This window comes from Capra hircus, chromosome 24 (assembly GCF_001704415.2).
Source record: "Capra hircus breed San Clemente chromosome 24, ASM170441v1, whole genome shotgun sequence".
NCBI lineage: Eukaryota > Metazoa > Chordata > Mammalia > Artiodactyla > Bovidae > Capra > Capra hircus.
This window is the reverse complement of record NC_030831.1, coordinates 60,476,135-60,497,318: the sequence shown is the minus strand read 5'-3', so window position 1 is coordinate 60,497,318 and position 21,184 is coordinate 60,476,135. Positions and strand designations below refer to the sequence as shown.

The following is a 21,184-nucleotide window of genomic DNA, read 5'->3' as shown; positions in this document are numbered from 1 at the left end:
ACACCTTGTTTTCAGAAGTCATGGTCCTGGGACAATCTGAAAGTATCCTCAGAATATTGCTACTTTCCCCTAAGTCAAAACCCACAGGTAGGGCTTTAAATACACAAACAGATTCAAAGATAGAAAGCAGAGCAGTGACTTTAGGGGCTGGGGGTCCGGGTGGGGGTAGGAGGGACAGGCTGGGTGAGGGCAAGGGCCCCTTTGGGTGGTGGAAATAGCTTGATTGGCACAGTGGTTTCACAGCTTCTCACTGGTCAGAACTCATTGAACTGTACTCTTAAAACGTGCGTTTTATCATTGATAAATTTTACCTCAAAGTGACTTAAAAATATCAGAAAGCAAGCGGAAAAATCTTTTGGATTTATCCTTTGGTTTGGAAGGATGAAGTAGTGATGACAGCCTTTGGTTGCAGCACCGTTCAATGTCTAGTTTAGGGGTTTGTACATTTTTCTGTTTTCCTTACCTTGCCTAAATGGAAAATCAGCGCTCATTGAGTTACTGCAGCTGGAAGCAAGAGACAGCAGAAGAAATGAACGGACTGACAGCTGACTCCCTGTGGCGCTTAAGTTTAGTGCTGATGCCTTTAGGAATTCTTTGAAACTTTAGTTTGAGGCTTAATTCATGCGATGAATCACCAGTATTGAGGGTAGGTAGGGAGACTGAAGCAATAAACACTCCCTGCTCAAAGAAAATAAGCTCCTGAATGGTTTTTGAATAGACTTATTTAAAGTGATGGCCATCAAACCCACCAGGTTTTTAATGTGCTGTCCTTTTTTCAGATGTTTAATATAGAATGTTCTCCAGGTAACTTGAAGCAACTCTTAAGAAATAAAGGAATTCAAAAAAGAGGCGATATGTATGTACATTACAGGGCTTCCCTGGTGGCTCAGCGGTAAAGAATCTGCCTGCAATACGCAGGAGCTGCAGATTCGATCCCTGGGTGGAGAAGATCCCCTGGAGGAGGGCATGGCAACCCACCCCAGCATTCCGGCCTGGAGAATCCCATGGACGGAGCAGCCTGGCGGGCTACAGTCCGTGGGGTCACAGAGAGTTGGATACGACTGAGACGACGCAGCACACGTGTGTCCATGTAGCTGGCTCGCTTTTCTGTGCGGCAGACGCTGACATAGCATTGCAGAGCAACTGGGTGTGCGTGTCAGTCACTAAGTCACGTCCATGACTCTTAGCGACCTCATCAACTGCAGCCCACCAGGCTCCTCTGTTCGTGGGATTTTCTGGGCGAGAACACTGGAGTGGGTTGCCTTTCCTTTCCCCAGGGGAGCTTCCCCACCTGGGGGCTGAATCTTGCCTTCTGCATCTCCCGCATTGCAGGCACATTCTTTACCGCTAAGCCGCCTGGAAAGCCTGGAAAGCAATTATGCTCCGATAAAAATTAATTGAAAAAGAAATATATCTATTAAATTGTTTTCCATGTGTGAAAATAGGAGAGTCTTAACAATTAGGTGGTTTTTTAAAAATTGAGCCAAGACGTTCTTGCCCTGTATCTCCTTCCAGCCTTCAGAGGCCTCAGATGAATGGCTCTCTCATTGTGAATCACACATGTTCTGTCGCACTTTGAAGGGATGCCCATGTATTTGGGAAATGTATCCAAAAGTTGAACCATCAGCAGAGGCTTCCATACAGGGCTGGGACTCACCTGGCCAAGTTTAAATTTGCTGAGCTACTGCAGGACGATGTGGATGAAAAACAAGAATTGTGTCCAAAGTTCAGACCATCAGGAGGCATTATCATGGCGTCTTTGTGAGGTTCCATCAGATGCAGGGTTGTCTTTAATCTGGGGCTGTCATAAGGAATTCTGGAACCATCACGTATTTGTTGAAGCAGTAGAACCACGTATTTCAGTGTGGAGAAGGTTCGGAGCCCTAGCTGTAAGTTCTCACTAATGGCCTTAGTAAATATCTGCTGTTGGTGGGACTAGCAGATGTTGGCCATTGGCAGCGTTCTTTGCTCAGCTCTTTCCTCCTATTGTCTGGGAATAGTCATTTAAAAGGACAATGCAGTTGTAAAGCTGATACTCCCTTCATGTCTTCCTCAAATAATTACGAAAATATTTTGCATTCCGTGGCTCAACAGAAAACTCAGGTGAGACAGCTCATGTTAGAGCAATAAGCTGATTTGAGGATGGGTGTCTCCGGAGTAATATACTGAATTTCAGGGATTAAGGGCAGAACTGATGAGAAACGATGTAGGCCTGAGGTCAGCAAATGATGTCCTGTTGGCCAGATCCCATCTGTGGCCTGTTTCTGTAAAGGGAGTCTTACTGGAACGCAGCCTCAGCTGCTCTTTGACGTTTGATCTGACTGTTTTGACACTTTGATGGCAGAGCTGAATATTTGCGAAAAAGCCTGCATGAACCCAAAAGCCTAAAAGACGCCTCATTTGCCCTACAGAGGAAGGTTGTGGGCCCTGAAGTAGATGACCTATCATGGGAAAACATTAAAAAAACAAATTGCCTCAAGGTTTCAGTTTGTGCTGAAATTTGTGGTTTGGTAAGAAACAGGCGTGAGGTTGTGCGTATGTGATTCGTTTTATGAAAGTGCACATATTTACACTGGCTGTTGTCGGGGCCTTCAGAGGTTCTCTGTCCCCTGCACATGAAGAGCAGGGGCTGCGGGGGCCCTTGGCAGAGAGAGGCCTCTGCTCTCCGGGGCACTTGCCCCTCTGACAGCCCCTCAATCCTTAACGCACAGTCTTGGCCCTCAAGCCATTCACCCCGAAGGTGACTTAATGTGTTTCCTTGGCACTGGGCTGTCTTTAGACTTCGCCTTGCAATACCACCTTAAACTCCGAAATCTCTTGAGCCTTGTGAGCTCAGAACCGCCTTCGCTATCTGAGATAATGCTGGCACAGGTCAGATGGGGTGCTTAATCAAATAAAGAATATTTCTGTGTCCTTCTCGCTGACTCTTGCTCTCCAGTGTCTGGAGTCAGAAGAATAGAGGGCCAGCTTAGGTTACTTGGGCTCCGATATCCTCTGGCCCTCACAGGCAATGATAGCTCTTTGCTTAGTGGTTCTGTCTGAGCCCTGTGCGTGATCAGCTGAATCTGTGTGGTCATGGGGACCTACCTTTGTGACCGTCTGCGCCTTTCTTTCTTCACCATCCCTGGGTGATCAGAGCAAGTGAAGGTGCAGCTGTATGTCTGAGGCCAGTGTTAACCTTAGCTTCTGTATGAGCCAGACAGTTATGCAGGCGTCTCCTCAAGGGACAGTTGGAACCTCACCCTCACCTAGTAGCAAGCTTGGATAACGGGGATATCTTGCTTGAGCTGAGACGGTTAATGATTAGATATAAAATAGTTATTCCTTTGATTATTGCTGCAAATCAAAGTTGTGGCTGTTTTCTGTTAGGGTGTTAGCTCTCTTTATACTCATTCATTAAATTCAAGGCGTAAAGGAAGAAACTTCTTTTTTAAAAAACGTTTTATTTTATATTGGGAATATAGCCAATTAACAATGTCGTGACAGTTTCAGGTGGACAACAGTGACTCAGCCAGACATCTGCATGTATCCATCCTCCCCCAGACCCCTCCTATCCAGGCTGCCACGGAACAGTGAGCAGAGTTCCCTATGCCACACAGCAGGGAAGAACCGTCTAACTTTCCTGTTTATTTTAGTTGCCCACTGTAGATGGGCATTTTAGATGTTATTAGCTTAGATGTCCTTGTTAACGTGCGTGGGATCCCTGGCAGCAACATGTACAGGTGATCTGTCCGTATAATGAGAATGACTACAGAACAGACAGCCTGACGCTGTCATTTGCTGAAAACCCGAGTGTGGTTAGAGTTACCCAGGTCGTGGAGCTGTCTTCCCCAGAAGGGACTCGAGGGACCATCTAGTCCAGTGTCCTTGGAGGAGAGGACCCTGCACTCACCGAGAGGCGACTTGCTTAAGGTAACCCACCGACTTAAGGGCAGAACTGGGGCTAAACGCTTTCTTTCCCGATTCCTAGTAGTAGTGATTGGCTGACAGACACTAAAGCAAACAATCCAACAAAGCCCTGTGCTTGTTATACTGAAATCTGGCTTTCATTCCTAAGTGTCTTGACTCCAATATGCTTTGATTTTGGATGTCTATCGCCAAGTTGTGGATGGGTCCGATCCATCCCTCTTTTCCCTACCTTGGCCTAAATGAAATACTCCTGAGTAAATACATCTCTGGAGACTGTGGTTCCGTTTCAGCTGCTTGGTTAGTTGGATTTTTGCAGCAGAAGCTTTGGCGTGTGGCGGGCATGGCACCTAGGCTGTGGCCGTGCCCCTTGGGCCCGTGGTTACCCCGTGAGGCCGTGCTGGCCAGGCCAGCCCCTCGGCTGTGTGGTGAGTCCCCAGGTGGCCACTGCCTTCTGGTGGGTCCGCTGCACCTCTGTCCTACCCCACCTGCCTCTGCTACCGGGGCCGATCTGCCTCCAGCCCTGACACCATCCTTTGCCCCGTACCCCCTGGTCACTCAAGACTTGTTTTTTTTGCCACACCACATTGTTTGTGAGATCAGAGTTCCCTGACCAGGGATTGAGCCCGTCCCCCATGCAGTGGAAGTTCAGAGTCTTAACCACTAAACCACCAGGGACGTCCCTGCTCGAGACTTTGAAGTAACCATTCTTACTCTCCAGGTTTTCTGTATCATCAAATACTGCAAACCATGATGCTCATGGGAGAAAACAGGATAACTTTTTTTTAAAGTTTGGGCTGATAGAATCCTCATTTGAGATTTGTTAGAGCCCTGGAATCCACTGCCTTCTCCATGAAGACAGACAGTTGTTACACAAACTGGACTTTACACACACTAGGCAATCGTGTCCTGAAAGGGTTGCTCTCTGCTACCAGAGGACCAAACGTCAGCCACACACGTGTCCCCGCCAAGCCATTCCCATTCTTGCCATTAATCAGAGCGTTTGCCAAGATCCAGTATAACTAAATGGTCTTGCCAGTCAAAATGCCAGATTAAATGGAATTGTAATTATTTTCTCTAATCTCATTTCAAATATTTACATTTTCTTGAATAAGTAAATGACCTGTATCAAAAAGACATGCTACTTTAAGAGAGTGAGAAAAGCATATAGTGACTAGTTTAATCTCTGACTTCAGGTTTTTTTCAGTGCAACCATTGAATTTAAGATCCTCATGTGGACCACAGATGGAACCATCGAGTTCAGTCAGACGTAATCAGTATCAGTTCACGTCACAGTGCTGGGGAGAGGCTTCATACTTGATGTCACGGTCGCAAACCTAAGTCACAGTGTATGAAGAATCGTGAAAGTATGAGCAGGCTAAAACTACCTGGATTGTAGCTGGCAGCTTCCATACCCTGCTGCTGCTGCTGCTAAGTCGCTTCAGTCGTGTCCGACTCTGTGCGACCCCATAGACGGCAGCCCACCAGGCTCCCCCATCCCTGGGATTCTCCAGGCAAGAACACTGGAGCGGGTTGCCATCTCCTTCTCCAATGCATGAAAGTGAAAAGTGAAATGAAAGGGAAGTCGCTCAGTCGTGTCCGACTCTTAGTGACCCCATGGACTGCAGCCTACCAGGCTCCTCCGTCCATGGGAGTTTCCAGGCGAGAGTACTGGAGTGGGGTGCCATCGCCTTCTCCCTTCCATACCCTAGAGTTTCATATTTGAGGGTTTCATATCTGAGGATACAGAGGGCCAGCATCCTGGGCTATTTTAAATAAGGAGCTTGAACATTCTTGGATCTTTTTTTTTTCCTTCTTTCATTCTTGGATTTTGCCGTCCTAGAGGGGATTCTGGAACCAGTGCCCCACAGACACTGAGGGATGACTGGATATATTTTATCAGTTTTTTTATCTTCATGTGCCTGGACTTCTGAAAGCCACTGAACTATAAAAATTCAGTGTTGAAGACCTTTGCTTTTTACCACCCACTAAATTCATGGGAGCACTTGATCACACCCACACTTTAATAAAGATGCTTCAAATTATGTAGTTTTTTAACAAGAAGAAATTTTCTTTTGTGAAAATATCCTGGTATTGTAAAGCACCGAGTGTCGATTGACCCTGAACAACAACGACAGTATACACACCCCTCTGGTCTTGGCACTTTCCCTCCAAGTCACACCTTCCTCCATTTAGACACATCTCAGTTTTTTAAGCTGCTTTTTAAAACCAGGGCATGAGTTAGCATTGAGTTCAATGATGATTCAGGGCCTTTCATTTGTATATTGTGCAGGTGACATTGTTTATGAAACTGTTTTTAAGGCTTTTAAAATTAAGGGATATACTTTTTTTGTGGTTAGCTGCTGTGTGCAGCATCCCTGACCAGGGATTGAACCTATGCCCCCACAGGGGGAAGCGCAAAGCCCCAGCCTCGGGACTGCCAGGGAAGTGCCGGAACTACTGCTTTACGAGGGAAGCTATGTCTGACCGGAAGTTGCGTCTCGTAAACCACGTCAGTCCGAGAGGCCCTCCCTGAGCTGTTACTGCTCTTCTTGTGGTCGGCCTGGTTGGTTTCTATGTTTGTTTCTTTCAGCATAAACTGTGGTGACATTTACAAATCATCCCAGTGTATTTCAGTTGACACCTGCTCCTGTGCCTTCTGCCCAAACGCTCTTTCCTTCTGACTCTGAGTGTTGACTTTGGTGCCGCGTCTCGCTCCTGTAAGGGCAGGACGGGCACAGACAGGCTGCCCGCGGTGCTCGCGTCTCCTGTGCTTGAGTTTTGAATTTTGAGTTTCTTTTCTAGCTTATGTGGACCCTTTTTTTTTAATAGTTGACTCACATCTTTTGGGTTTATGAAAGGCAGAAAGGGAGATGAAAGGGAGAAGAATGATTCATCATTAGCTTTGGTCCAGAGCCTCATAAATCTCCTTCTCTTTACCTAACTAATCATCATCATTACTAATTATGAGACAGGAAATAAACTGGAATTCAGAACAGGCTGGCTTCACACAGAGCAAATCAGCGTGTAAATCAAGAGGCTGTCCTGTCATCAGCATGACTGAAGAGCTGAGCAGGGAGGGGAGGAACTGTTTCCCCTCTGCTTTTGTGTTTGGCCTGTGTTTTAAGGCCTGCTCGCGGATAAAGTTGGAAATTTTAACTTGGATATGTTGAAAATTGAGTCATATAATCTAATTTTAAGGGAGCTCGACACCAATTAAGTGAACGTTACTTGGAACATAAATTCATGAATAAAGTGCGTGTTGGTTTTGTTGAAAAATGGTGGTGCGGCAGGTCTTGGGGCAGAGCCAGGGGACTCCGCGCCTTCCTCCTCCCCAGGCTGTGGCTCACGGCCGCCCTTCAGGGGCCAGGAGTGCCCTGGGCAGATCGCGCCCACACCGGGCAGAGTCCAAGTTGGAAGGAAGGAGGCATTGGCACCAGGGCCCCCTTAGCCCTTCACTGTCTGGCCATGCCTGAACTCGCCCTTCAGCCGCAAACCTTCAGCCACGTGTGTGTGTGTGTGTGTGTATATATGTATGTGTGTGTGTGTATATATATATCCTGGTGGCTCAGACCATAAAGAATCTGCCTGCAATGCAGGACACCCAGTTTCAATCTCTGGGTCAGGAAGATCCCCTGGAGAAGGGTATGGCAACCTACTCCAGGATTCTTGCCTGGAGGGTCCCATGGACAGAGGAGCCTGGCGGGCTACAGCCCATGGGGTCGCAGAGTCGGAATCCACTGAGCACTCACACTCCTCACAGTCTCAGGCTGCCTGGAACGTTTTCGTCTGAGGGACGTGCTGGGAGGGGTCCCTGGGTCTCCTCCTACCCAACCCCGTTCTTCTGTTCAGCCAGGCGTAACAGTAAGCGCTCCCTAAGCGCCTGGCTGCCGTCTGCTGTGTCTGTCTCTGGCTGGGATCTCCTCTCTGGAGGTGCCGTCTAGCTCTCTCGGGCCTGGTCCTGACATTGCTCTGTGATAGCAGACCCATGTTCTCAGCTTCCTGTTGGTTCTTTAGCGTCTTCCTGAGTAACTGATCTCTTAGACCGTCCCAGTGCCTCAAATGGAGTCCAGCCCAAACAGGACTCCTCGTATTTCCCTCCACCTTCCCTGTTTCTCTCGTGTCCGTTTCACCCTCCTCTCTCTTGGCTTTGCCTGTTCCCCTTACAACCTTGTTGTCAACGTGGCCAGATCCCACTTGACTGCTGTACGAGCTGTCAGCACTTCTGATCTCTTCATCCTCATCACCACTGTTGACTTCAGACACACGCACACACATGCACACACATGCACACCCACACGCACGCACACACGAACGCACACACGCACGCACACACATGCACACGCGCACACATGCACGCACACACACACGCACACATGCACACCCACACGCACGCACACACGCATACACATGCACACCCACACGCACGCACACACGCACGCACACACGCACGCACACATGCACACCCACACGCACGCAGACATGCACACCCACACGCACGCACACACGCACGCACGCACATGCACACACATGCACACCCACACGCACGCATGCACACACGCACGCACACACTCCTTATCCCTTGTCTAATATTACAGTAGCTTCCCAGCAGGTCTTTCCAGTCTATCCTGACCGTGGCTCCGTGACGAATCCCACGTCTTTGGCACTTGGGGCTGTCCACAGTTTGTGGTCTGGGGTCTGTGGCCCGGGCCTGGGTCCACCCACCTCTCCCCTCCCTGTGGGCTCTGCTCTCCCTGGCTGGGCCTGCGGGAAGGTGCGTGCAGGTTCTGTGTGAATTTCGTTTCTTTAAAAGGCATCCGGGGACTTCCTGGTGGATCAGTGATGAAGACCTCGCCTTCCAATGCAGAGGTTGTGGGCTCGATGGCTGGTCAGGGAGCTCAGATCCACACACCTCGCAGCCAAGAAACCAAAAACAGAAGCAATAAAGGCTTAAAAAAAAAAAAAGTCAAAGGTGTCTGTATCAAAGACCTACACTTCTAGCCTAAAACTGTGAAGCTTTTTCTTAGAGATGGCATCTGTAAGTTACTCTTGTGTTAGAAAAAGCCTAGCCAGTGTCACAGCTAGAGTATAAAAATAACTCTGTAATTAATTCTCACCTCTTTTCCTTTCCTCATGCTGATTTCTGAACTTGAAACTAACCTGCCCCTGATTTTACCTGTCTAAATCCTCTCCATAATCCAGACTCTTCACTGAGCCTGTTTGATTGCTCCATGCAGCTCCAGTAAGGCAAGCATCACTATATTTATAACTATTTAATTGCATAGCTGTGTAAGCACCTCTAGTCTGGGAGTTTCTTATGGGTGGTGCCAAGGTCTTTTGTTACAAAGGACAGAAATAACTGCCATAATGCTTGACACATGGTGAATATTCAGTGAGAATTTGAATGAATAAATGAATGGAAGAGAAAATATGTTCATGAGTTCATTCTTGCCTAACTTTAAACAGCTTAGGGGTGGTATTTGGGTCTGATTCATCTTATTAATCCACCGTGGCTAGTATTGTACTTTTTGCATGATAGATACTCAGTAGATACTTATTTTTTTAATTTCTTATTTCAGCTTTATTGAGGTATAATTGACAAAATAGATTGTAAGACATTTAAAATGGACACTTTAAAGTATGGAAATGAGTATGCATTGTGAAAGGGCTCCCTACATCTCATTGATTAACACAACCATCTTCTCACATCTTAATCTTTTTTTTTCTTTTGGTGAGAACATTTTAAGTTCTACACTTGGAAGATTTCTATTATTTCACAACTATTTCTTGAATTAGTGGATAGATGAGCAGTTGATTATAATATGTACTTTCTGAATGCTATGTTACTATATTTTATTTTCAATAATTTAAGTCCTCTTGCTATACCAAAACCAGTCCATCCTAAAGGAGATCAGTCCTGGTGTTCATTGGAGGGACTGATGTTGAAACTGAAACTCCAATACTTTGGCCACCTGATGCAGAGAGCTGACTCATTTGAAAAGACCTGATGCTGGGAAAGATTGAGGGCAGGAGGAGAAGGGGACGACAGAGGATGAGATGGTTGGATGGCATCGCCGACACAATGGACATGGGTTTGGGTGGACTCCGGGAGTTGGTGATGGACAGGGAGGCCTGGCGTCCATGGGGTCACAAAGAGTCGGACATGACTGAGCGACTGAACTGAACCACAGCAAAATATTTTAAAATGTTTCTTTTTTGATTGTCAGCATTAATTTTTATCAGTGAGTATTTCTGACTTTAAACTTTTTCTACATTTTGATTTTGATCTTAAATCGTAATCACCGCAGAGGGGTGTATTCATAATTTCACAAAGGAAATCAGAAAGAAAAAGAAGGTTCTCTTTTTAAGGAAACTGTGAGGGAGGTTATCTATATCATCAGCGCCTGCTTCTGGGTGCAGGTGGGGATCTAGGACTAGCAATTATTTCTACAACCATGGTTGAATAGTTTTTTCCAGAGTCATCGCGGTTCCATTCAGAACACGTAATTCGGATGCTTTCAATAGGAAATGGTGTTGGGCAGCCTTTATTAAAACATTTGATGGATTCCTTAAACTCCAGTTAAGCTGAACTAAGTTATCCTGCCTCCCGTCAATACCAGAAGGCTAACATTCTTCTCCTCCTCTTTCTTTCTTTTGGTGAAGGCTGTTTGCCAGTTTTATTTGGCAATAATACTTGATTATAATCAGTGAATTAATGGTATTTGCTTTTGGTCCTGTTGATGCAGCCCCAAATAATCATGGAATTAAAAGACCTGACTGAAACATACTAGTGATCCTGGGTATTTCTGTGACCCTTACTGCCTAAAGATTCACTATTGTTATTTGGCGGTTGTTTATTTTTTTTATTTTTTGACTCTTTTTAAAGCCATTTGACAAAAATTGCCTTGGTTCAGGAGATTTGGTGGAAAAGATAACCTAACCGATCCCTGCGTGTGCTTGTTTGGTGGCACCATTTTAATAACCTGTGAGAGAGGAGTAGTCCTAACCCACATCCATCCCGTGAGCTGGTTATGTGACATACCTAGATTGGTAGAGGTGCCTGTATCTGGCAATGAGCACTTACAGAATGGTGAGCAGAGTCAGGAAAAGAAGGTCAGAGGCTCAGGAAAGAAATAAAGGAAATGCTAGAAGTTTATTGGAAATGAGAGAATTTCTGCAGTGTGTTTAGAACAGTTCAGAAGAACAATAAAACAGAAACAGCAGGCTCCCTCTGTAGAACATTTGGGCGGCCTTGCTGCCGTCTATGGGGTCGCACAGGGTCGGACACGACTGAAGCGACTTAGCAGCAGCAGCAGCAGCAGCTTACCCTGTAGAAATACTTGTTTCTTTAGAAATAAGAAAAGTAACGGAGGAGAGGACTCGCTCACTCACTGTCCACTGGACATCGCGGGACTCTCCCAGTCTCAGGAGCGGGAAGCTTGTACTCACTTCGCCTGACATCCAGACTTTGGAGCAGTGCGGTGCGTCCGTCTCGGCTTGCTGAAAGTAATTTACTGTGTGTGCGCTTTTGTCTCCTTCAGAAATGCGCACGCCTGAGCACGCTGGAGGCCCGTGAGCGCCTCGGCCCCCGGCAACTGCGGCCGGCGCCTGCGGAGGAGGCGGGCTGAGCGCGGACTCCCGCCTCGAGACCCGGCCCGGCGCCCGCGCTCACCATGGAGGCGCCCTCGCAGGACGCGCTGCTGGAGTGCCAGATCTGCTTCAACCAGTACAGCCCCCGGCGGAGGCCCAAGCTGCTGGACTGCAGGCACACCTGCTGCTCCCTGTGCCTGCAGCAGATGCGGACGAGCCAGAAGGACGTGCGCTGCCCCTGGTGCCGGGGCACCACCAAGCTGCCCCCGGGCTTCTCGGTGTCGCAGCTGCCGGACGACCCCGAGGTGCTGGGCGTCATTGCCATCCCGCACGCCTCCGAGCACACGCCGGTCTTCATCAGACTGCCGAGCAACGGGTGCTACATGCTGCCCCTGCCCGTCTCCAAGGAGCGCGCGCTGCTGCCCGGCGACGCGGGCTGCCGCCTGCTGCCCGGGGCCCAGCCGAAGGCGGTGGCCGTGGTGAGCGTCCCCGCGGCCGAGCAGCAGCCCCTGCAGCCCGCGGCCCCGGGCGAGGCGGCGGCCGAGGAGCCGGACCGGCGCGGCGCGGCCAAGAGCTCCACCTGGTCCGGCGTGTGCACCGTCATCCTGGTGGCCTGCGTCCTGGTCTTCCTCCTCGGCATCGTGCTCCACAACATGTCCTGCATTTCTAAGCGCTTCACTGTGATATCCTGCGGCTGAAGGGGCTGTGGGCAAGGCTCCGTGGGTGCCCGTTCGGGGCTGAGCAGCTGTTGGTGGGGGGATCGCAGCGAGAAGGCGGGGGGGGCCCGCTGACCCCGGGGAGCCCGGTGCTGGCCCCGGGGCCCTGGGCTGCCATTTGATTATCCACAGACAGACACGAAGGGCAGGACCCGCGGTCCCCGCGGGAAAGCAGGCGGAGTGCTCTGATTCCTGGTGGCGACAGCTTCGAAGACGGTTGCATGCATCCTCATAATCACCGATTAAATGGACTGTAATTTATCATTTCTCCAAATCATGTTACGAGATAGACCTATTCTACTTAGACGTTAAACTGTTGGAAGTGCATACCGTGTGATCTTCTCTAAATGTGGTCGATTAAAACAAAGATGCTCTGCATACAAGTAGAATTAAACCTGAAAATCCATGTAAAAATTCAACTGCAACATGACGTGCTGGTTTCTTTCCTTTTTCTTTGAGAAAATGAGACCCGGTCTCCATGTAGTTGCTGTGACTTTTTATACCGTTTTGAATGGCACCCAAAGTAAAATCAGTTAAGCGGACAGTTGTCTTTTCAGGAAAGCATCCGAAGGCGTGTTTCCAGTGTGGTGTGTTTTGCCACATACCTTCGGGTCCCTTCCCTTGTGATTAGAGCTCGCTGTGTGTTTATTAAACCGAAGGCCCGACAGGGGAGCAGTAACCTGAGTGATGGTGAGAAATGCCTAATCCCACAGGAAACCTACATGCCAGTCTTCCTCAAGCCATCTCACGAAATAAGAATTTCCAGTGTAAATATTGTGTATTTGTGTGTGTGTGTAATTTGATTTACCTCAGGTTTCGAATCTTTTCAGAAGAATCCCGGGAGTAAGACTTTGTAGGCGTGAGTGAGTCCAGAGTCTGAAACGGCGGCCACCTTGCGGCCACCTGGACCCCCCCGGCGAGGTGTCACAGACGTGTCACTTCCATACTCGCTCCTCTCTGTGTGTGCAAGTCCTGTATTCTGTAAGGCACAAACGGGGAATACGGAAGATTCTGCCTTTTCTGCCAGCTTTGATGTGTTCTAACAGCCGTGAGTGTTGGTGATTGCTGACAAACCTGGGCTGGCATTTGAAGACAGCCCATGCTTATTTCTTCAAAGAGGTTGCTCCACGAGAGTTAGACCACTTCACATTCCAGGTTCTTCTTGTTGGTAGAAGTGAGGTTTTCTCTTGTATTTCAAGATATGTGTTTATTGAGAAAAATGGCAAGGTGAACTAGCAATTCATATTCCCAGTTTAAGTGGACCAGTTCATCATAAATTCTCAAATGTTCTTAAATGTTTAATGGCCTACAGTTGCTCATGAAGAAAGATCTGCTGGTTTTAAATGACGCGTTCTGTGCCTGAATATGTGTGCATTCAGACATAGCTGTGAGCTTTACAGTTCTAGTTTCTTTTATGGAATTCATGAAGCAAGTGGTGCGTGCCAAGCCCCCCTGCCCCCACCCCATTCACGGATATGTCCATGTTCCACTGAATTCCTGAAAATGGGACAGAAAAATAAGCAGTGACTGCCTCCAAAATGTAAGGCTAGAAATAATCCTTAAGACTGAGATAATTTAATTTACCTACATGCTGACTTTTACCTTCAAGCAGCACAAAATATACACATTAAAGTTATGGCATTAACTGAGATAAAATGGCAATATAATGAATCGAATCCCAAGCTAATATTCATTGACATGAGAATTTGATATAAAAATATGAACTTGGGTTTTTCAAATCTTTCAAATTTGTCATTAGCCCTTTAGGAAATGTATTTGAAATCTCAGACTAGAAATTAGGTTAAAATGCCATTTTATTGTGTAAGCTATTGGGCATTATACAACAAATAATCTAGGATTTGTTTGGTATTAATAATTTAGGTATCATATTAGCTGAATACTATCCTCTATTACGTAACCTAATATACTGTTGGGTTAGTTTCAATTTCTCAAACTCTCCCAGGCTGCCGTGATGCATGTCTGACCTAATTTCTATTCCTCTTGGGAAAAAAACCCACAGAAATGTTACACTAAGGATTCTGCATTTCGGATGGAATTTACCCTTGCAATGCTAAGTCATGCCGTATTCAAATTATTTTTGTGAATGATACCTACATATGTTTATGTCCTATATGACATGACTAGCCCTGGAGTGTAGTGTGATAGAATTTTACATGGTCTGTAGGTTATATATAGACACTGACATACGTGATGATACTGTGTTTCTTAGCACAAACCCATAGAGTACAAATGTCCACATACTTTTTACTGAAAAACAATCCCAATTGCAGTTTAGCAGTGCAAAATTAATCGGCTCTATGATAGATTCTTGACATTACAATTTAAGGTACAATAGCAACCCAAATCAGAATTTTTGTGTGAGTCTTAGTGATGTAAAGCCATTGTTTAAGTGGATTCTGCCTGCTAGTTATTTATTTGTGTACCTGCTTATCAGCGTGCAATCCCGTGTGTGAGTGTGCGCATGTGTGTCCGCATCTCAGCCTGCCGGATAGAATTTTATAGGCTTAGTGTTGTTTAATGTTATTCGGCATCCACTGCTCCGGCGCTCTGGCACTTACTCATGACCCTGAGAACACGTCTACCCCAGATGATGCAAGCCCAGTGACACCATCAGCCAGAACTCACAGTTCACATCAGTGAAAAAACTCAGAACGGAAAGCACAGGAAGTTGGATCTGAAAGCAACCTCTGGTGGCTTGATTTTTTAGATGACTCCACTCAGGCCCACAGAGATGCAAGACAGCTTGTTCTGCAGCAAAAGGGGGACCAGGACTTTGCACGGCAGTCTCCTCCTGCTCCTTCCTCGACCTGTCGCCATCTCTGTTGGGCTGCGATCTCCTTTCAGGGTGGATGAATACCCTTTACAAACTCAACTGTTGTTAAGGTCTTTGTTTTTGTAGATTTATATATTTGCTTTAGTTAGCATCTACCTCTCTGGGAAATGAAAGGAGGGTTGATTTAGGGATGAGTATAGACAAAGAGAACATGTGATCTGAATTTTTTGAGTTGCAAAACATTGGTTTCCCCCCTGCCTCCCACTTTATCTGTAAAGGGCAGTGAGTATTATGTAAATAGTAAACTCTAAGAAGCATGGATTTTTCTTTATTAATGATCTTGACATACTCAAGAGAATGCTGAATATGCTAAGTAGAGTCAAGTATGCTACCAAAAAGCATTGTTTTTGGAAAATTTTGTACAATGACCTGAGGCATAGGTTGTGATGAAGAGGCAATAGGTTCTCAGTTCCAGTCATACTTTATGATCAGAAACCTATAAGATATTTCCTTTAAGAATATAGTTAAGTTCCAATCATACTTTATGATCAGAAGCCTATAAGATATTTCCTTGAAGAATATAGTTAAGTTTAATCTTGCACATGACTTAAGAGTGGTTATTGATGGTTAAACCTTGTGCTGGTGTAGCCCTTGGGATCTTCACAATTGGCGCTGCTCAACAGAATGTTCTGTGATGCTGAAATGTTCTAGAGGTTATGCTGTCCAGTACAGTAGCCACATTGGTTACTGGGCAACTGAAATGAAATTAGTCTGAATGAGGAACTGGATTTTGTATTTTAAGTTAATTAAATTGATTCCACTCACATGTGGCAAGTGGGTACCATTATTGGACAACGGAGTTCTGGAGGGTTGTGCAGTAGGATCAAGATGTTAGTGGAGTAAACGGCAAGGTGGAGAAGGCAACTTGTGGTTTAGTAACATGCAGTTGACTTAAATTTTTTTTTCCTTTCTGGGCTTAAAAATAAATGATCTCAAGTATGATAGTAACAATGCATTGATTGCCCTTTGGGGTTATTACTTAGATACTCTGGGCCAAGGAAAAATCAGTGAAGCTTAAAAGAGTGCTTGATGAAGCCCCTTTTCTGGGATCATTAGCTGCATGTGAATCTATTGTCCAAAAATAGTAAGTAGTTAGACAGTAGCTGTAAAATGTTTGACCTGCATGACCTGTACTGTGAAATTGTGTTTAGGGTCTTGTGGCCAAAAAGCAAATGTTACAGAAAAAAAGAAAACAGCCTAATGAAATCCCTCTTCACGTCCAGCATCTTACTCAGACTGCATCACTGCCTTAGGACTGTGCGCTGTGAGAGCAGGGAGGTCTTGCAGTGTTCACAGGCAGTGTTTGTTTGCCCTTGAAGTCTGCCAGCTCATCCTTGTATTTGAGGGGGGCATAGGTGGGCATCGTTTTTCAGATGCCAGACTAAAATGTAGGTACTATTTTTAGAGTGAGATTTGACATTGTTTTAATCTTTTTTTTTTCGTTATCACTGAAATAATTGAAGATTTGAAACCTTGCACAGTGACACTTTGTTTGACATCAGGAAAACGTTGCCCATGGAATGTGAAGACCTGAAGGTTATTAAAGTTACTAAGATTGCTTTTTAAGTGAGTAAAGGGAAGCAGAAAATTCAGTTTGAGATATATTTTCATTGATTAGACTCTTCCTGATAGTATTTATTCCAGTCTAGATTTTGATTTAAAGAGCTCATAGTTTTGTTTGAAAACTTGCAGTGTGTCTAAAGTGGTTAACCTGCTTTTTATTGGCCAAAATAATGTTAATCAAATGCATTTGTTTCAATTTAGCAGATTTTTTTAAATATAGAACTTGTCAATAAGCAGGACTCTTTAGTTCATCCTTAAAAATGATTACATTTTTTTGCCCAATAATAGGTTTTCTTTAGACTCATGAGGAAATTAAAGGCCCAAAGATTACTGGTATGGGAGGAGTGAGATGCACTGGTCTGAGTTCCACCTTCTCTTAGAAAAGCGATGCTGCCAGCTAGCCAGCATTTCGTTTCCACACGAGGAGTGTCATCAGTCAGGTAATCTGTCATCCTTGACCCAGAAGGAGAAGCTGTCCCTTACCGTTGTCATCATTCTCAGGAAAACGTTAGCCACAAAGCAATCCTTACCAGGACGGGAACTGCAGAGGAGAATGAGGCGGTCAAGATAACTCAGTAACTGTTTGAAAGTGATAGTCTGTTTCAAGAGATGATGACCAGTTGCTGAATTTTGTTAAACATGAAACATTTCTTAAAAAATAAGTGGAAATTCAAGCCATTGACTTCGTTGACACAGTTGATTCATTGTGTAAAGATATATATCTATACATATAGGTATAAATATATACATATATATAGGCACACAATTTAGCTGTAACTGAAGCTTAAAAAATCAAGTGAAATATTTGTCATGTTCTCCAGTGTGGGTTATATAATGTTGAATTTAGGTATTAATTTTTCAACAAATGCTATAGGCCACATCCATTTTGTTAAACCAGCTATCTTTGAGAGTCTATATAACTCAGCTCTCAAGACTTCATATACATGAGGAGGTGAGTTCTACCATATGAAGAACATTAGTGGGTGGGGCATTTAGTTTCTGTCTTCCAAATGACTTATTTTTTGGCTCTGCTCAGGTGGTCGCAAGTAGAGCACCATTATTCTTGAACTCTTGCCATATGGCTCCATTTTTCTGCACAAGTTTCCTTGCACAGTCGGGCCAATGATTTTTTTTTTTCTTTCAGGATTCACTGCCTGGGGTATCCCACTCTCTGTATCTCACTTATGATGTAGTGGTGCTTGAAAACACTCATCTCGTTAGCTGGACTTTATTATTCTAGTCTAAGGGTTTTGATACTATTCATATTATGATCTTTTTTAGAGACAATCAGTAATATTTGGGGGAGAGTACTGAGGGGTCTCTTGAAGTCTGCAATAGCATGTGTTTTTCTGAGGGATGTTCTCTTAGAGCTGGCCTGGTTCTTCTAGAACACTGCTGTCAGCCCATCATGGGATGCACGGCTGGTAGCCCCTGTGAAGGTCTTCTCTGCTCTCCGTGGGCTGTGTTATTGGATTATTCTAATAAGAGTGTTCCAAAGGGAAGCTCAGTTTTTAATTTGACATTTGCATTTTGAGAATCCAGAAGTAGACGTTTGGATATGATGGCAGTGAAGGAGCATGGGCTGAAAAAGGAGGAAATAGATGAGGCAGGTGCCCCTTGAAGGGAACAAGTTGAGGCATCTATGTCATCTCTCTTTAGAAAGTGGGCGGACACAGGAGCTGGTGTCTTACACTGCGCTGCAGAAACTCCCGGTTGCATTTTCCTGACTGAGAGACGAGCGGACTCTTAGGCAGGCCCTGTGTGGTGGAGGTGGGGATGTGACCTGGAGTTTGTAGCAAAAGAGAGCCAGGCACGCCCAGGAAGTGAGAAGACAGCGGCACAAAGGGAAGAAGCCCTAGTGAGACTATAGCTCCTAAACCAAGCAGAAGCTGAAGGTCAGTCGTGGCAGAAACCAGCTGAAGAAAGAACACAGAAGAGTGGGAATTAACTTAGCCAAGCACAATGTGTCATTCCAGTATGGCCCACCGAACTTAATTCAGGCTGTGTCAGCTGAAGACATGGGAAGGTGCTCAGCTGATGGGAGCGTCCGAGGAGGCCCTACTGGGTGTCAGTCGGCACCATACAGTTTCAGGACCTGCCCTCGGGCAGGCGGTTCAGTCATTACAGACAAACTCCAATGATGTCCTCTTACCTGAGGAGTGCAGAGCCACGCCTGTGGATGTAACCTGACTTGAGTAGGTTAATAGTATTGGGAAGGCTCGTTCAAGAGCCTTTCGGTTTCTCTCCTGGTTGTGGTCATTCCTTATATTTCTATTCTGCCACTAGTTCCCGTTTCGCCCCACTGGCAGTTGCAGGAGGCTGGTTGCAGCCTGGGACGGTTACACGCTCCCAGCATAAGCCACACAGCTGCTGCACTGAGGCCCTGCCCCTTGGACGGCTCCACCGGTGGGGTTCCTGGCCTTCTTGATAACTAGTACTCCAGTCAAATGGCTAGGTTAATGCTGCTCAGAGGCTGTTAACTCAAGTCCTTGACATGTTTCACTTATAATTCCGTGGATTATTTATTTTAGAATCTTTTTTAAGGGGCCAAACAGCCCTACAGATAAATGAGCTGCTGGGCTGTGTAGAGAATATTGTCCAAATGTTGCCAAATACTGACTTCATAAGGGGGATATCAAGCTGCTGTTTATAAATCTGAATGTCTTAAAAGCATTCTTGCTTGCTGTCTCTGTTGTAGGTGGTGTCTTAGCAAGTCCTGAGTTTTTCCAATGAACCCGATTTTAATATATGGTATTTTTGTAAGCCAATCTGGTGTCTTGTCCTTTGTATATGTGGTGATGTTGATTTTATGACTACTGTTAAAACACATTTGCTATGATTAAAATTCATGAAATGATTTCAAATAGACTCATGTGTTGGTTTTCTTCCCCCCAACCTCACGAAGAGAGAAAAAAAAAAGCTGGCTGGAATTTTCATCATCAGAGACTCTAAGAATTTTAATAGACTTGGGTCATAAAGCAACAAGGAACTCCTGAGCCAAGGATTTTAAGTGGAGGTGACCTTCAAGTGGCTCCTCTGAGAAGCTAAAGAATGCATTTTAATGAGTAAGTCCAAGTGTGTTTCGTGCAGTTGGGGTTTTTGTGACTTCTGGTGGCCCCACCTTCATCCTGTACCATCTAGAAATGATGCTGTTTGGACCATCTTTATGTACCTTGTGCAGAACAATTTCATGCAGGTCCCTGTGTAGTGAAAAGCACCATGACCTGGTCTCTTGGCTCTGTGTCTGGAAAAGTACCTTTTAACACATTTTTCCAGTGATTAGGACTCTGCATGTTCACTGTCAAAGGTTCAGGTTAAATCTTTGCTTTGGGGGAAATAGGATCCCACAGACCACCAAAAAACAAAGCAAAACAAATGTTTTCTTCAGTGGGACAGAGGGTGTTTGCAGAGCCTTTTTTTTTTTTTTTTTTTGATAAAAAGCATTCTGTCTTTGAATAACTCAGTATCCTATCAGTGAACTGCAGTTCAGTTGAACAGGTGACCTAATTAAGGGGTTATCAATGATCGCGTATGCATGAATGCTACTGTTGGTATGCCCTGGCTCTCTGGGAAATTTAAAAAGTGATCCTTATTAAGTTTAAACTTGAGAGATTACTGTGCTTCAGTGTCCATTTCTTGTACCAAAAAAGCAAGATTTTTAGAGAGTCCAGATGTTTGAAAGTATAAAAGTTGAATTAGCATATTTGAATTTCTGGTGTGGATCTCCCTGATCTCAAACAGAGGGTGTGTGCGCGCGCACGTGCGTGCGTGCGTGCATGCGCGTGCGTGCTGGGGCCAGCGAGGGATTCCTTATTATTGTTAGAGGCGCTTGCTCTTGCTTGAGCTTTTGTATCAGCTAGAGAAAGAGTTGACTCGAAGAGGGCATTGAAGGCATACAAATGCTCTTAGCTCCTCCAGGAGTTTGGCCAGGACTGGGTCCCATCTGGAGTCTGATCTAGACTTCTCTGCAGACTTGATGGGGTCCAGGGCAAGGCAGAGGGGATCACGGGAGAGCCCTACGTGTGCGCCTCATCTGGGGATAGCCCACGCCTGCAACCTCTTCTGATGACACTGTTTGGGCGGCCTGGGTGGCCTGCCTGCAGGGGCAGGACTGGAAGGACAGGGTGGGCCTGCGTCAGCTCCGAGACCCTTGCTGTCCTCACCCTCCCGCTGTGACTCAGGGGGACTGAGTGTGAGAAGCCCAAGGTCCCAGGGGCGCGGCGGGAGTGGGGCCGGGCCGGTGTCCACCGCAGCCAGCCTCACCTTCAGTCCTCGCGTGCGTCACCCCTCCAGCAGCCACATTTCCTGAAATGAGGGCCTGTCCATTCGCCACTGCGTTGGTTTTCTCAATACTTTTGTTTCCAGGGATGATTCTTGCAGGAGGAGCCCGTGTCCAGCGTCCGCGGCGGAGCTCACGGCCGCCAGGGTTGGGGGGTCGGGAACCAGACGAGCCGCGGCTTTTCTTTCTGTAGGTTTGAAAACTTCTGCACAATTTTACTTGACCCAGAAAGTGACGCAGCTGTAATTGGATTTGGCCTCTCTCATTCCCCAGACG

At 46.1% G+C, this 21,184-nt stretch overlaps 1 protein-coding gene across 6 annotated transcripts in view; it reads left to right on the top strand.

Annotated features, from left to right (window-relative positions):
* Window positions 1–19,493, top strand: part of RNF152 (ring finger protein 152) — a 78,916-nt gene extending 59,423 nt beyond the window's left edge. For all 6 annotated transcript variants that reach the window (XM_018039599.1, XM_018039597.1, XM_018039598.1 and 3 more), the window contains one exon: window positions 11,448–19,493. In XM_018039599.1, the coding sequence (XP_017895088.1) occupies window positions 11,580–12,194 (615 nt within the window). In that variant the 5' untranslated portion in view covers window positions 11,448–11,579 and the 3' untranslated portion in view covers window positions 12,195–19,493. The remainder of the gene's footprint in view (window positions 1–11,447) is intronic.